The sequence below is a fragment of the Thermobia domestica genome, chromosome 11 (genome assembly GCF_964235325.1).
Source record: "Thermobia domestica chromosome 11, izTheDome1.hap1.1, whole genome shotgun sequence".
In the NCBI taxonomy this organism is placed as follows: Eukaryota; Metazoa; Arthropoda; class Insecta; order Zygentoma; family Lepismatidae; genus Thermobia; species Thermobia domestica.
The window spans coordinates 170092583-170110111 of NC_137464.1; the positions used below are offsets into that span (position 1 = coordinate 170092583).

Genomic DNA, 17529 nt, shown 5'->3' on the forward strand with positions numbered 1-17529 from the left:
GAGGGGAAAAAAGGAAAATTTTCCTAATTTTTCACCTAAAATTGGAAATTATTTTTATGGCTGGAAACACTACCACCAGACAGACGCAAACTATCTGAAAATAAACCTTGGTATCCCACTAATACAAGTATCCTACAAGTATCATGACGATATCTAACAAAGTAAGCATGAAATTAAAAATATATCATTCTTCCTCAGAAATTCACCGTTTTCTTACCATTTACAGAACACGGTTTATTATAGAGCTCAACTGTACTTCCCCTAATTATCCTACTGAAATTTTTTATGGTGCATTGTGTATGGTAAGAGGTTTTCAAAAAGTGGTACGTTTGTTCGAATGTAGCCAACAAGAGGGAAATAATAGACAAAAGGGGAATTTTTACAAAATTTTCCCCTAGCATAGGGAATTTTCTGTAGCTGGCAATACTGCTATCAGACAGACCATACTATCTTAAAATAAACATTGGTACACCACATATATATTCTACAAGTATCATGATGATATTTAAAAAACAAAGCTTCTAATTACAAAATAATTAAGATAAACAGAAAAAATGGGAAAAACTACAAAAATCAAGGGTTAGAACCTAAATACGAATTTTTCGTGCGCCCCCTAATTACCCCGTGGTAACGATCTGTACCCGCTTTTGTTCAGTAAGGACCAATGTTCGACTGGCGTAAGTTGACTTGCGCGCGGACGTATAGTACGGATTTATAAACAAAAATTTCGAATTTTTTGCCCAAATTCAGGTAAATTTTAATTCCCTAGTTGACAACACTACGCGCGGGCCGGTCTAATTGGTGTCAACAATTAGGTATCCATCCGAGGTATCTACCTGACAAGTTTTGAGGAGATCTGTCTACAACGAAGGATGCTACAAGAAAGAAAGAAAGAAAGAAAGAAAGAAAGAAAAAAAATTCGAAAATTCTGAAATTTTTGACTGGGCCGAAATTTAAGAAGAAAATTTTACACCCAGAAGAAAAAGAAACTAATATGATAAACTATGGTCAAACAATATTTGGCCATATATATATATATCGATATTTTAGTTAATGTCCACACATGAGCGGATTAAAAAAGTGCCACTTTGACCACCTGGGCCCGAAAAGATTAAACTTAAATTATACCTAATAGTCTTTGTGTTGAAAAGGTCTATTAAACTAAATGTCTGATATAGTATCGGCTGTATGAAGGACGGTAAACTCTAAAATGCTGGAACAAATTGGAACATAATGTCAGAATTGGAACATTGTGTGGATGCTAGGTACAGATTTATTTATCACTTGAAACATCAGTTGGAAGTGCCTGTTTTAATAAATTGAAAGACATACACATACAGTATGAAAAATGCAAAAGCAACAGAGATTTATTGAAGAGAAATATATCAACCATATTTGTAGGGGGGAAAGTAAACAGCTCTCAGTATCAAGGTCCTGTTATCAGTGAAGATCTGAAATGTGTCTGGGAAATGGAAAGAAGAATATGAATGACGAAAGAAATCGGTAAGAAGAGTGTGTATTTTGTGAGTCGTTAAGTAAAGAACAGTTCTGTTGGTTCCTAAGCTACGAGAGGTAGATAAGTTAACTTTCTGTTCGTTGTGTACTTTATATGAATTTTAATTTCTTGTTCATATATTTATACTTTCTCATTTATCTTGCCAGAGAGCTGCTAAAACTGTTCACCAATCTCGAGTTGATCCATTGGGAAGGATTGTGCAGTACGTATGAGCGAGTGTTGAAGGAAGGAGATCCGTCATGTAAAGCAACTGATGTTTTCTCCCCGTTGACAGAAGAAGGCCAGAAAAGGTGGAAAGACCTCAGGAGTAGAGTTGTGGAACACGTAAGTATTGGTCGTATTTCATGTTGGCATTGGACTGTTCAGGGGCTGATCAGTTTCATGCGAACAACTTGCATACAGCAACATCTGTCAAACGGGTTCGCAGAGAAATAAAACTACCCACCCACCCGTGTATGTATCTTTTAGCTGTTGTGTAGCAGAATGAAGATGTACTAGAAAAATGTCGCCGAAGTCGCTTTTTGAAGAGTATGTCATGGCTCTTTCCTATGCAAACGCAAGCATTTCCTACACATGGCTACGGATTTGTCCCCCACCCACCTTATCCGTTTTATTTGACGCCTTCTGACTTTCATCTCTTTTCAAAGCTCAAAAAGAAGTTGGAAGGTGTTAATTGGACATTGATGATGATGACGTCTTGCATGCCGTAAATGAAATTTTACACACCTTCGACAATATTTTTTTTACCAACTGCATTAACGCCCTTGAACATTGATGGGCAAAATATGTTGACTTATCAGGGGACTGTGTTGAAAAGTAACACCATCCACAAACTCTCTGTTTTCCGTTCATAGGTAGGCTTAGAATCTTTTCTAATAACCTTCATATTGTGACACTGTTACAAGTATCTGACAGATGAGACAGATTTACAATAAGGGACCGGCCAGTCTGGAAAGTAGGTGACCCTTAAGAGTGCAGGTAAACACTAACTTTACCCTGTCGCTTCTACTATCCTTTCGGAATTGCTGTCCTTTACACTTCATGTGCGACCTTGTTTCACCCATTTGAAAACGGTTTTTCGTGGCACTGCGTACTCTCTGCACATTGCTACTAATCGTCTGTGAATCTCAGCAGTTGTTATGCACTCCTTCAAAGAAGTAAGTCATACGGCGCTGTCCTGGCTGATCACTCCTATGCTATCTGCTCACGGTGGCAGCTATGGGAAAAATATGCAACGGTTTACAAGTATTACACTCCTCGGTTCTGTGTTCACACTTGAGAACAAATCTGCATACTATCTTTTAACAACTGTTACGGCAAGCCAATTGGTGAACTGTGGATTCCTTGAATGGGGGAAGTGTAAATCAATATTGAACACCTCTTGTACTCTGTTCTATTCCTGTGCAAGCATTCTTTTGCGTTATCTTATGCTTACATAGATTGTAGTCAGATTGTGTATCACTAAGGATATTTGACTGAAAATTCAAACCTAATAATTTTTACCTTAGAATTGTTTTCAGGAAATGAAAATTTTAAACACAAATGAACAGTTATAATAATCGTACATTTGAAACAAAATACAATAAAAATGTTGTGGTTAAACATCGAAGTAATTCTGGATAATAATAAAACTGTGTACTTTTTTCTTTCAGAATATTCGTATCATGGCACGGTATTACACAAGGATAACTCTAAAACGAATGTCAGAATTGTTAGGTTTAACTCCTGAGGTAAGTAATAGCTTAATTTCCTTTAATGTTATGTAAGAAACACCCTGTAACTACATAAACAAATTTGAGATGGAAAATTTATTCGCAGCAAGGGACAGCAAATTAAGGAACCATTTTCATAAGGTGAAACTGTTCTTTTAAATAAATCTTTATTATGAATCCTTCCTTACCAAATTCGTACCGGAAAAATGTTGCTTCAACTTATACTCTGTGATAATAGTAACTTTATCTGCCAGTCTATTGGAGGCTTTTTGATTTCAGAAAATGCACTCATCCAAATTACAGATAAAATGCAGAGCAGAATATCATAATATTTGTTTACATGTTTGATTTCCTGTTCAGCAGGGTGGATCGAAAAAAGAATTAAAATTTTCGTAACTCTGGTGCTCAAACGGTGTCTATTAACAACTTAAATTTTGGGATCTGTGAGTTAATATCTTCTGCCTCTTCAAAGGGCTCAGTTTGGAAATTTAGCAAAATTAACGAAAAATCTGAAAGCTTAGTTTTTAAAAAGATGTTGCGTTTTTATGCTTTTAATTCGTCAATTTGTGGTCTCCTTGCAACCGCTAAAGCAATGAAGAAAACTATATTTCATAACTGCGTTAAGAACAGCCTCCACACAGCTGCAAAACGTAGTGAAAGTATCCAGAATTTCAAGAATACTGATCCTGGCTGCTTCTATAAAAATAGTTCAGTCCTCTTGCCTACGTTGCGCTCGAGTGCGGTAGGTTAGTACTGGCACATACTTGTGCCGACATACACTGTTAAACAAGTGCTTGACAGAGAAGAAGTTGCAGGAAGAACAGATTTGACTTCATTCATTAAGAGGAATTTAAGTTGTGGAGAGTATAAAATGCGAGTAGATTTTGTATATTGATAGCATTACTAGCTAAAATACCCATTCTTCTCACGGTGAGAATAGGTTTATGTGGAGTATTTGAACTTCTTTCTCTCTTAGAACACGCATGGAGAATAAATTTGGACTTAAACGGCATCGCCAGTGTCACTATTCATCTCATGGATTGGATACTAATATCGGTCATTTTCGATTATTTTACATACTTCTGCATACAATAAATGTAGAGAAATTGAATTTTAGTTGGTTTTATATAAATTTGGAACATAGTTAGGAAATAACCTAGGTATTCACTGTTACCAATTAGCCATTAAATGTAAGAAACCAATTGGAACTTCCTATTCCTTTTATTGTAGTAAATTCTTGTTTTTTCTGAGTTAATTACAAAGGATTATAACAAAGGTAGTATAAAGTATTAAAGATCCTCCGTTCGAGGATCGTGCTGTCCAAAACATAAAACATTTCAGTCTTGATTGACAGCATTAATATGTAACATAAATACTACACAGTGTAGTTATAAGTATACCCACAGAGTCATTCGCCATGAAGACGAATTTCGAGTGAAAGCGATATTAAGCTCCCTATCTACTCCAGAATACACCTGGCCAACGTCATAATGAGACCTAGTTAACTATATTGTATTACCTTAATTAATCAGTTATGCATACTTGAAATGTAAGACTTATTGTACTTACATAATTACAACCATTCCTACACTATAGAAACCAAATGTAACGACGAGTAAAATTCGCGACTACACAAAGTGACCTAAACACAAGTACACTTTGGCCGTAAGTTAATTCAGCTAAGTGAGCTAATTATTTACTTGCCCTACAGATGGGTCTTCGCGGGTTGTGAACCGATAGACAGTACGGAGAGATCCAGCTCACGCATATGTCTGAATCGTACTGCTTTTTGAAAGAACTAAACAAGTCATTATAAACCATCTCAATTTTCTTTTACATTACAAACCGTAACTTCGACCCAACTACGTCACAGCCCTGTATTCTATTCCACTTTAGCCAAAATAATATTTTTGATATTTCTAAACTCAGTCACCGCTTTCCATCCATCTTGTAATAAAGACACTCAGATGTATTTCCGTCGAAGAACGTATTTCTTCTGTTTCTTTTGACTGTGACGTCACTCAAAGACTGTTAGATTTCTGTGCAGTGGCTGTTAATAATTTTGCAAAGACAGTTATTGACGTGTTAAGGACAGTTATTGTTTTTGCTTTGTATGAAGTTACTTCTTTCTATTGTTCACTAAAGTTTTTAATGCCTCTCTTTTAGATTTTTTTGAATAAAAAAAGAAAAATAAATTATTTTGGATGTCGTCCCTTTTCTCCACTGGAACGTGGTAATACTGTCCTTTCCAACCTCACCCGATACTGGTGGAGGCTAAACTTGAACTTCAACGGCGTTTAGAGTATTATTATTAATTTTAGCAACCCCGAAAACTATGGATTTGATACTAATATCGCTCTTTTTTGATATGTTCACATGTCACTTCTCACACCTCCCCTTGCCGAGAATACCTAAGACAGACCAGGATCCACTCATATACCAAAAATCATCAAAATCGGTGCAGCGCTCTAGGAGGAGTTAACCTTCTAAACCAGGGATGCAAATAAGCAACAGAATTTTACTAGCCCAAGAAAAAAAAGCCACTAGCCCTCATCCCACAATAGAAATCATTTATTTACCTTCGCAATCATATTAAATACTCGCCCGCACCGATAAACCACTCGCCCCGGGCGAGTGGTTATTTATATCCCTGTTCTAAACATATTATATCATTGATCTATATTTGATGTTTAATTTTAATTCTGATTAAATAAGCTGGCAAGGTATTATTTTCGTCCGATTTATTTAAGACTTAAACATGTTCTATGTAGTATTTGTTTTTAAATATACATTTAAAAAAAATAGATAAGCATGAACTTATGTGCATTATGTTTCATTTTCATTTTTGTGTGTGTGTAGGTGTTAATTTCGGCTACCTTTTACATTTGCTGCCTTATTGGAGCATTTGGAAAGGCCTTACGCAAATATCAATGAAACGAGGATGGGTATTAATGGCTCAAGTTTCCTAACCCTTGTTTTTTAAATGCTCTGATAAAGGCGATAGGATGAAAAAATCGCTGAAATTATCAGCTACATATATGTATATATAATTTGAAAACAATACAAATAACGTGAATTGATACATTTAATATCATCTTCGTGCTATGCATTTGGAAAGCCGATTACAGACTTACTTCCATTTGTGTGGAAGCATTTATATAATTGCCAAATTCTCGAGAACTATTTGCACTATTCTACACGGCAAGTTTTTGGAGTGGGTAAATTTTTGGGTGAATAGTTTCTAGGTATATAATAGAAAGTAAGTAAGGAACTAGGTAAATAATTGAGTTGAAGTTTTAAAGTATATAACTGAAAGGAAATAGTTGGTTGTTCGATTATCTGTTTAATGGGGACGTCAGTATCGAGGCTATTATTTTGTCCCCTTGATGAAAACTAAAAAGAAGAAAATAATTTAATTGAAAGAAAGCTTGTGATAACACGAACATAACTCTCTCCCCCTCCCCATTACGCTAGTGTGTATATGGTTTCATTCACAGTGGGAGAGCATCAAAACAATTTGAGCTCGTTACGGTGCTTCGGATTTCACCTTAAGTTGTTTGTTCACGTCTTAGATAGTCTCAGTGCTGAAAAAGGACGCTAAACGAAAAAGCAAGCAAGTAAACATAAACTCTTAAGGTAACCCTGCAACAACTAAGATACAACTGACTCTCTAGCGTCTAGTGACGCAAGTTATACATTATATACTTTTTATAAATGTAATTGTCTTCAAGTAATATAAATGTGCTATGACAGCATGTAATGTTGCAGCACTGTGGTGCCCGTTTCATAAACAAAGACTTCATCTAACCTAACAATTGTTTTTTGTGCTTACATTCTTTTTTTGGTTCTTCTAATTTTTCACCAGTATCTCGCGGTCTTCTCTGCCCATTTCAACTGAACGAGTGTTTATTTGGAAGGGTAAAGATATGGTGTTTTCCTTGTTGGAAGATTGACGCTTATTACGTAGTTCCGCTTCTAGCGTGGAAATCGGTTTCGTTTATAGTGAAGATCCATTCAAAGAAGTTGTCACCTTCCCTCTAGCAGATCTGCGTCAAGTGTTGTACAATTGCATAGCTAGCGTTACCATTTTTGCACCTCGGTGATTTGATGATCCACCGCGCTGCACTTTTGCGGAACTCAGGAATGCTGTAGAAAAGTAGAGCACTGTTTCATAGCATACTAATACGTCCATGGATAACTGACCCAGTCCGTCGATTATTCATCTCCAGCACGGAAGGAAAAGAGCTGGATTTTGTGGTTTGAGGTTAGGTTTGGGGTGTGATGCTTAGTTTGGGATGGTCCTGAACGGCACTTCTGTCTTCCAGAAATACTTCCCATCAGTCCGCTGTTCGACTTTAACTCATCTGCACTACATCTTTCATTCAGTCCCTGAAAATAGTCCTCCGACCATATTCCACTTGAATTTCGATCCACACAGTGTTCCACTTTCGTAAAATGCTAGTAGCGGTCTTGAAATCTCTATATGTACTTGATAACATCGCAGTATTTGAATAAGATACGACCGTTGTTATTTGCTATACTTGCTGGTCTTCCTTACCATTTACCGAATAACAGTAGCTGTCTGACGCATGCCGTTACTTTTTATCCATTCTTTATAATTTCGACGACTTTTCTGAACTGTTATCATCAGATCAAGTAAAAGTACTGGATTAGGGAATGTTAGGGACTCTAGAAGTTAAATTTATATATATAGGGTGTTTCAAAACAACACCGACAACGTTTGGGAGATGATTCCTGACATCAAAATAAGACATAAAGTATAGACTTACCTGGGTGTACAGTTGCTTCTTTACGGAGTTATAGGCTGCCGAAAACATGGAAAAATGAACTTTAAAGATCCATAGCTTCAATACTATGGGACCTACCGTAGTCGGGTCAAAACTTAACTTTCATATGCATGTTTCAGAATCCTGTGGTGCTTCCGCAAGAAGTTTTATAGAGGTAGTTGATGAGTACTTCAAACTATACGTCCGCAGCCAAACTCCCTCTATAAAAATTGTTGCGTGAGTATCTTATGATTCTGAAACATCTATTTTTGGATAGGTCACATATTAGTTCCTAAGTGAATTCTTGACCCGACTACGGCAGGACCCATAGTTTTGGATGTGTGGACTTTTAAAGTTCATTTTTTCATGTTTTCGGCAGCCTATAACTCCGAGAGGAAGCATTTGTGCAACCAGGTTGGTCTATAATTTTAGTCTTATCTTGATGTCAGGAATCACCTCCCAAACGTTGTCGGTGTTGTTTTAAAACACCCTGTATATATATATATATATATATATATATATATATATATATATATATATATATATATATATATATATATATATATATATATACAGGGTGGTCCATAAGTCGTAGTACAGTGGATTATTTTGGATACAAACATGATTAAAGCAAATCTGACTAGCGGAGGGCGGACTTGGATAAAGGAGCTACCGATTGATACATGCGTGGTAAATTGCGGCCATCTGGAATCCGGGGTAATTTTTTCAAATGGAAAGGGAGGCATATGACACATCAATTAACACTTTTTTTTTTTTTTTTTTTTTGCAGGAGAATGTAGTCCCGCAAGCAGAAATGTGTTATCATGTCCCGTTCCAAAGTTATGACGCCCCAAGGTCCCATTTACAGGATGTGCTCCACATGTTGCCCATCCATTGCAACACACAACCAGAGTCTCTTAATCCAGTCCTGAGCCCGTAACAACACAGTGGGGGTGATGCTATCACAGGCGTCCTGAATACGTCCCTGTAGGTGTACAGCATCCCGATCTTCTCCTGATACACCAGGTATTTTAAGTGTCCCCATAAAAAAAGTCCAAGGGAGTGAGGTCCGGCGACAGAGCTGGCCACTTCACAAGGCCTCGGCGACCGATCCAACGTCTAGGAAAATGCAGATCCAAGCATTCCTGCACAGGCAGCGCATAGTGCGGTGGGGCACCATCTTGCTGAAAACATCGCCGAAAGGTGGCTTCAGGGTGGAGAAGCAACGGAAACACCAACTCCTGTAACATGTCCGGACATCGGACATCATTTAGGATACCAGGAATGAATAAGGGTCCTAAGATCGACGTGTTCCATATGCCACACCACACCATGATCTGAGCAGGAGTAACCCTCTTGCAGAGATTGATCGCATGTGGGTTTGCATCCGACCAATATTGCATATTCTGGCGATTCACTTCCCCATCCAAATAAAAGTTTGCTTCATCTGTGAAGAGAACGCTGGCTGGGAAATGCGGTCTCGGTCATATTGTGACAAAGCCCAATTAGCGAATTCCAAGCGCCGGTCTGGATCATGCTCTGAAAGATTGTGGACAAACTGCAGCTTGAAGTGATGCCACTTGTTCGTATGGAGAATCTTCATCACGGAAGCACGTGGTACCCTGTTATGCTGATAGTTGTCTTGTGCTGCGCTTCGGACTTTTCACACTCGCAGCATGCACCATTGTGGATGTCTCTTCATCTGTCGCTGTTCATGGGGGACCTGACCGTGGTCTCTTGGCAACATTACCAGTTACACTGAATTTCCTAATGAAAGCTAACGGTGTTGTGGCTTATTGCAGTTCTTTCGGGGTGGCGCTTGTTGAAGTCCTGGGCAACCACACGATTACTTCTTTCCCCAGACATTAGGATGGTCTCAGTTCTTTCCTGCTTAGTCAGCGCCATCTCGCTCTACCTGCAACGAAAAGAAAACCTGTCAAATTTGGGGCGTCACCTCTTTCTTGCAGCGTTAGTGTCATGTCGCTCTCCCTGCAAGGAACCAGAGAACCGTCAACTTTGGGGTGTCATAACTTTGGAACGGGACATGATAACGCATTTTTACTTGCGGGACTGCATTCCCCTGCAAAAAACAGTGTTAATTGATGTGTCACATGCCTTCCTTCCTATTTGAGAAAAATAACCCGGATCCAAGATGGCGGCCATGAAGATGGCCGCCATTCACCACACATGCATTAATCTGTAGCTCCTTTACCCAAGTCCGCCCTCCGCTAGTCAGATTTGCTTTAATCATGTTTGTTTCCAAAATAATCCACTGTACTAAGACTTATATATATAAAAGAATAAGTCCTCTTATCTTGTACTGACACTTAAATTCTTCGTTACAAATCGATGGTGGTGTATTATTATTTGTATTGTTACATCATCTTCTCTTGTCAGTTTCTTGATATGTGGTGCCTCTTCATGGCAGAGAAGGTAACAGGTGTGCTTTTAATGCGCGTGGTATCAGCTTTGATTTTCCTGTGTACTAATGTTGGTGGGAAAACCGAATAAGTGATTCGGATCCGGTTTTGAACAATAGATACTTTTTCATGTTGCCTCTTTGATAAAAAGGAATGCAAAACTTTAGTTAACTAACCAAGGAAACTTTTCTGATATCAGTTTCCTCAGAACGAGATTATTGCACGTGAAAACTTCGAAACTTTAAGCAATCAATTGTTGTAATAAAACACTCATAATGTAATTTTTATTGTTTACTAAGCTGTTGACCATTGTATCGTATTCTTCATTTATATGTGCCCTGTCGTTATGAAAATCAGGATTTTTGATTCAAAAAATAATAATAAAAAAAAAAAAAAATCCTTTCAGTATGCAACAGTAATTTACATAATATACGAGGTGGTATCAGAACGCTTCGATACTAGTGCTGTAATACGCCAACAAATGGTATCGCAGGGCTACACGCATTAGCAGAGGGAGCATCGGCCTTCATATAAGTCAGTGTTAAGTCCATGTGTCATGAGACATTGAAAGCTGTGCAACTGATGCTATTTTGACCACATGCCTTACTATGTCTGCGATTTCATCACGGATAGCAAGTTACTACAACGAGCGAAGATGAAATTCTGTGTGAAACTGGGCAAATCCGCCACAGACACGCTTGACATGATTCGGCAAGTGTACTGTGGTACTGCAATGAGTCGTTTGAGGTGTTTTGAGTGGCACGCGCTCTTCGAGAGCAGAAGAATATCACTGGAAGATGACGAGAGATCAAGACGATCTTCAACGAGCACAACAACCGAAAATGTTGAAAACCGTTCAACTTGTGCATGAGGATTGTTAGAGAACAATTTACAACATTGCTACCATTATCGGTGTGTCATGCGGAACTGTGCATGCAATCCTCACATGTAATTTAAACATGCGCCGTGTTGCTGGCTCAGGAGCAGAAGGAACACCGGGTCGAAGTCTGCCAAGAACTCCGTCAGCGTGCCGTGGATAACCCATCCTTCATGTCAAGGATCATTTCCGGTGACGAAACTTACATGTACAGTTACGATCCTGAGACAAAGCAGCAGTCTTCACAGTGGAAGAGCCCATCATCTCAACGATCGAGAAAGGTGAGGCAGATACGCAGCTCGACGAAGTACATACCCATCGTCGTTTTCGACATTCGCGGCATTGTGCATCATGAGTTTGTCCCCAGGGGCCAGACTGTCAATAGCAAGTTCTGCTGCAAGGTTTTAAGGTGTGTGGAGGAGGACATTCGACGAAAGCGGCCGGATCTGTGGCGCGTGAAAATCTGGCTGCTCTACGACGACAATGCACCCTGTCACCATGTTCTCACACGTGAGTTTCTCACCAGATACAAGATGATTGCACTTCCGCACCCACTCTTCTTGGCAGATTTGGCTCCTGTAGATTTCACCATCTTCCCGAAGCTGAAAATCCAGCTCAAATATCGCCCTGTGGACATCATTGCGGAGATTCAGTGCGAATCGCAGAATGTGCTTGACACGCTTCGAAAAGAAGACTTTCAGGACATACTGTAGCAGTGACAGAAACGGTTGGAACGCTGTATTGCTGTACAAAGTGACTCTTTTGAAGGTAATAGTGTGTGAACGTAGATAAATAAAGTACTTTCTTGTAAACAGAACTAGTATTCGAACGTTTTGATACCACGTATGTACGTAGTACGTACGTACGTATGTAGTTTATATCGTGTTTTTATGGAATCAGTTGTTAGATAAGTCGGAAATTGCGGATCCTCCCTCCGCTAAAGTCTACGTGTTGTCTTAATTTTCGTTTTGATGTTTCATCAATTTATTGTTTAGAACTCATAGGCTAGTAGCGTCAGAAGAATATATAAAAATATAGAGATTAAATTAATCGCTATTTAATTTAGACGTAGAAAATTGATATGACTCTGACATATAGAAAGAAATGACAGATACTAGCTTTGATCGCTATTAAAACGGAAAAAACAAAATGAATTCAAATATAGAACAAAAATGGATTGAAGTCTCTTTGTTGTCGACGCTGCCATATAAATTAAATAAAGTTTTGTAGAAGTATAGTTTCAAACCATCTTTTAAGCTTGCAATTAATACTGAAAGATCACAAACTAGGTGCAGTCATTGTGTAAATCATGACTCTCGACCAGAAGTTAATATAATCAAATGAAAGATAACAGTTACATTAACATGAGAAAACGCAATTAACAAAACAAAAGATGATAAACATTTAGAGATTTACAAGGAAAGGTATCCGCAAATTGAAACTTATCTAAGCACTTATTTTAGGAAAAATATGAACGACATATCTTAACGTAAATCATTGTCGCATATCATCTTCCTTTCAACAGTTGAGTCATTTTTTATTTGAATCAAATTTCGAGATATTAATATAGACAGGAAATTTAAATAAAAAGTCGGATGAATAATGAACAGCTTTATTAAACAATATTAAATACCTAGGTACGAATAACAGTTTTATCACAATAGCTGCTTGTGTACTATTTACTTGTTTAAATAACCTTTGGAAGCATAGTATACAATAAAAAACCCTCAATGTTTCCATCACTTAAAAAAAAAAAAAAAAAACTTAAAATTGCAACGTCCTTACTTCACTGGAAAAGTAACTCAATATGGTGATTTTTCAAGGAGCTGTCACTCCGTTGCGGATCACCCGAGAGGAAAAATATTTTATTGTAGCATTAGCCATGAACATTTTTAACATATACAATTTTCATACAAATTCAAAGTGGTCGACGGTCACCCCTGCATGATTTAAAATGAAATGGACCGAGAGTCCTTGATCTGACGATATATATTCTTGTCTTGTAATTCTATTAATATTCACTCAGCACAGTTATAAAAAGTAGGAATAGTTATATATAATACCTAAAATTTTCCTAACGTATTATTTTAAATTTCACTGATCAAGATATGCGTTCATAAGTCGCAGAAATTAAAGAAACGAAATATTGGTATAGAACAGTACAGAAATGTGTTTCTAGAGGAATAGATATGCATACTATACAAACCATAACATACTTATAAAATGTTCTTCTGCCGTACATGTTATTTGTTTGTTCCTTAGATAATTTGTGGACTGAATATAAAATCCGTGCTAAGTGCCAAAAATGAAAAAGTTCAGTTTAATGTAAAAATATGGTCTATGTGCCTAACACTCCTCAGTGAAAAATTGGCTATCTAGTGTTCACTGTGGAAGTAGTATGTTATGCGCGTGTCTATATGTTCCATCAGTTCTGTAGTAACATCTGGGCTGTTGACTCAATATTTTCGTTTTGGCGCTTAGCACGGATTTTATATTTTCTACATTTCTTGTCTTCTGCGAAGTTTTCCTAGATTTTTCTCAGGAAGCAGAAGAGTATATATGTTATAGATTATGAAATAATTGTCTTCCAGATTTTATTATAACAATTTATATTACAATGAAGTATTAGATGTTTTTAGGAGACTTCCTTCAATCAATTCAACTTGAAGCAAAAATTGCCTGCTACAAATAGAGAAAGCTATATGCGCAACAGAAGTGAAAATTCAATAGAATGGACAAAAGAAATAAAAACTGCTTAGACTTTGTGTTCCTACATAAATAAATTTTATTGTTCAAGAAAAGCACTATTGCAGGCGTTACTCACTCTGGGTATCGTATGATTAGTAGATAATTAAAGTATTTGTACTTTACGTAGCTTTACAAATAAATGTTTGCTAAAACTTTGAACAGGTAGCAACTATATGTATCGCATAGATTTGTGCACGGTAATTAAACTAACTTGTATTTTAACATTTTACTTTCTACGCAGGAGACTGAAGACTTCCTCTCCAATTTAGTTGTAAATAAAACTGTGCAGGCAAAGACAGATCGTTTGGCTGGCGTCGTGTGCTTTACTCAGAATAAAGACCCGAATGACGTTTTGAATGAATGGTCCAATCATCTGAGCTCTTTAATGCAAATTGTGAACAAGACAACCCACCTCATCAATAAGGAAGAAATGATTCACAAACATCTGCTGGCTGCTAAAGAATAGACACTTTTTGTTTTCATTTTGACAAGCAAAGAAACGGTGGCTTAGTTAAAATTTTCAAGCCGGTAACAGTGAGTTGTTGGATCAGGTACTGTAATAGAGTTAAAAATATGTTTGATAGATTCACTCGTATATAGAAATCTATATTTTCATACGTAGAATGACATGCGAAATGTATTGTGTTGGGAGTGTGGTGAATTTCCTCCATAAATGTGGGCTTTATTTAACTACTTCTTGCTACGAGAAGTAATTTGACGTTGTGTTAAAACTATCTTTCTTGTTATTATTTCAAGTTCAAATATCAAGAAATTTTAAAACTGGCTCACGTACAGTGTTGAAGAAAATAACTGAATAAAAAGAACTGCCTTCCATGTGTCTTGAAAAGTCATTGTACAATTTAAGTTAATTGCTCCACGCTTACATGTGGACAAACATGATATTGCGACTTATAAATTAAGATCATTTTGATTTATTTAGTGTATTTGTTCTGTACTTTTGGTATATTTATGAATAAATAAGTAACAGTTGGCTCTTTATATATATATGTGTGTGTTGGACCGTCATATTTGAAAACCAAAGAGTAATAAACTCGTTGGTTTATTTATTTTTGTTGAATTCTGCTTATACTAACGGCTTAATGTTGGTGTGAAAGGGAGGGTATAGTGTTTGTTTTACCCTTAATTACAATTTTTTTGTTTGTTTCGAATCTAGTGTATTTCTCGTATAGTGTATTTAGAAATTACAAGAAGCAACAAAATACCTAGTTATATCTTATCCATTGAAATTTTATTTCCGCACAAAATATTCATAAGCTTTAATAGGTACTTTGGATCCAAAAGTTCAAGGTTCTAACATTACTGCTAAATTTACGCAAATTTACACAGTAGTGCATCTTTGTAATATATTTTTGGTACTGAACAGACAATAGTGTGTTAATAGTTGTATACATTATATTATAAATGGTCACATAAGTTATTAGGAGGTGGTACTTTGGTTGTTTTTTTTTTTTTTTTAATTTTTTTAAAAATAAAATACTGCATAGTTCTTTGACGAAATTGCTCTGCGATCATTGAACAAAATAACCATACGTGAAAGACAGACTCTGTCTTAGCTGGACAGAATGATATTTTGATTTTGTGTTTGTAAAACTGTGGATTCAGATTCTAGTAACTGCTGCACAGATTGAGTTGTGCACTATGCAAATATCGAATTAGTATTTGAATATCGACAAGAAGGATAAGATAGCAAAATCAAAGTTAGAAAGTGTAGATTTAATACACCAAAAACATTCTAGTATTTCAGTAATTGAAAATTAGATTCGTAAACTTTCCCAACATTATAGTGTGTTTATGATGTACGATTTAAATTCCAGAATTGTCCTCGACTTCAATGAAAATTTGGGTAGATAATGGTATTATAAAATTGAATTATAAAGCTACTATGTCAGGACTAAATTATAGTAATGTTTCTTTTTATGTCATAACTTGTTTCAGTCTCTACAGCATGTTTGAAACCAATATTTTAAAGTTACAGAGGTAATGTGTGCAAAAAAGATTGAGGTCATAACCAAGTGAGGTTGAATTCGATGTTACCTGTATTTTAATTGTTAAGTTGAATAGGACATTTTTGTTCCAATTATGATACAGGATTTAAATTTTAGTAACCAGGAACTCGAACTACTTTACTCTCAACGGGAATCAAACCATGTTTCTTTCGTTCAAGGAGAAAATGTTACTCACTGAACTTCGATGGAGATCTAGGTAACATGTAGTTAATCTTACACCGAATAATGATGATACTGAAAAATAGTTGTCAGTATTTTCATATCATATAATAATCTTGACTGGTTTTCTAGGCAAATGAGAAGTACATTAACATAGGTGTTAAAATATGAACCACATATTCAAAACACATTTGAATTTTGTAAGAAAATAATTTACAGTGACGTTCACTTAAGGTAAAACAACGAAGTATAAGATAGTAAATTCTTAAAGGATTATTAATGTTATCTATCAAAAAATAATAAGAAAAAATACTTTATAAGCACTTTAAAAGTACAGTTTTTGCTTGTATTGTTGGTATTTCAAAATATGCTGCTGTGCGACTTCAACTGCTTGTTTGAATATGTAGTCTTACAGTGTGCTTCGTATTGAATGAAAAAATGCATCAATAATTTCAGTAAATTGATACATCTGGTAATTTTGTGAACAAGCAATCAAAAGCTAGTATAATCTATCGTCAAACTTCACATACTTTTTTTTTTATACATATGTTTTCCTGATAAGTTACTAATATCTACAGTACGTCTTTTGCTTGTTATTAAATTACATGAAAAGGCAATCGAAAAACATTCAAATTCTAGTCTAGCAAGCTTACAGGACAAGATCTTATCTCTGGTTCGCAGTCGATTACTGCCTTGTTAATAAATAATTGTGACCATTTTGTAAAGCATAGCAACGTCTTTCAAACTCCCAAATCCTATTTTGCCAGTATGAAAATGGTATACTTAATAAGGAAACTGATTTCTGGAAATATTAAGTAAATGTGTTTCATTAAAAAAAGAAAAAAGTTTCACGTGTATAATATTATCATAACGTTTCTGCTTTAAGAATAATTATTTATTATAAAATGTATTCACATCTCTATTTTGAGGAGAGATTATTTTTAATTTTATGAAAACTTGTGCTAAATGAAATTCTGATACTTGGAACTATCAGAAGAATGATTTTATTGGCTGAAATTTGGCCTGAATTTAATCTATCTTAGTAGCATTGTTTTGGATTAAACTTTTTTCAAATCAGTATGGTGTATTTTATTTCATGCATCAATTCCTATATTTTTGTTTATCAACAAAATACACTGTAATTAACCATAAGAAAACTCAGGACAGAATGTGACAGAGCAATACTTTATGCTGATTGATTGATGGGAGGCAGGCAGGCTGTGTGAAATGGAAAATATTAAGTCTCCGAACCACTATTCGGTTTGTATCCAATATAAGTAGTG

At 36.1% G+C, this 17529-nt stretch overlaps 1 protein-coding gene across 1 annotated transcript in view; it reads left to right on the forward strand.

The window, feature by feature from the left end:
• Positions 1-17324, forward strand: part of Rpn5 (regulatory particle non-ATPase 5) — a 50934-nt gene extending 33610 nt beyond the window's left edge. Inside the window, exons 7-9 of the mRNA XM_081731325.1 lie at positions 1663-1840; positions 3169-3246; positions 14302-17324. Coding sequence (XP_081587451.1) covers positions 1663-1840; positions 3169-3246; positions 14302-14526 — 481 coding nt within the window. The 3' untranslated portion in view covers positions 14527-17324. The remainder of the gene's footprint in view (positions 1-1662; positions 1841-3168; positions 3247-14301) is intronic.
• Positions 17325-17529: the final 205 nt, after the last annotated feature.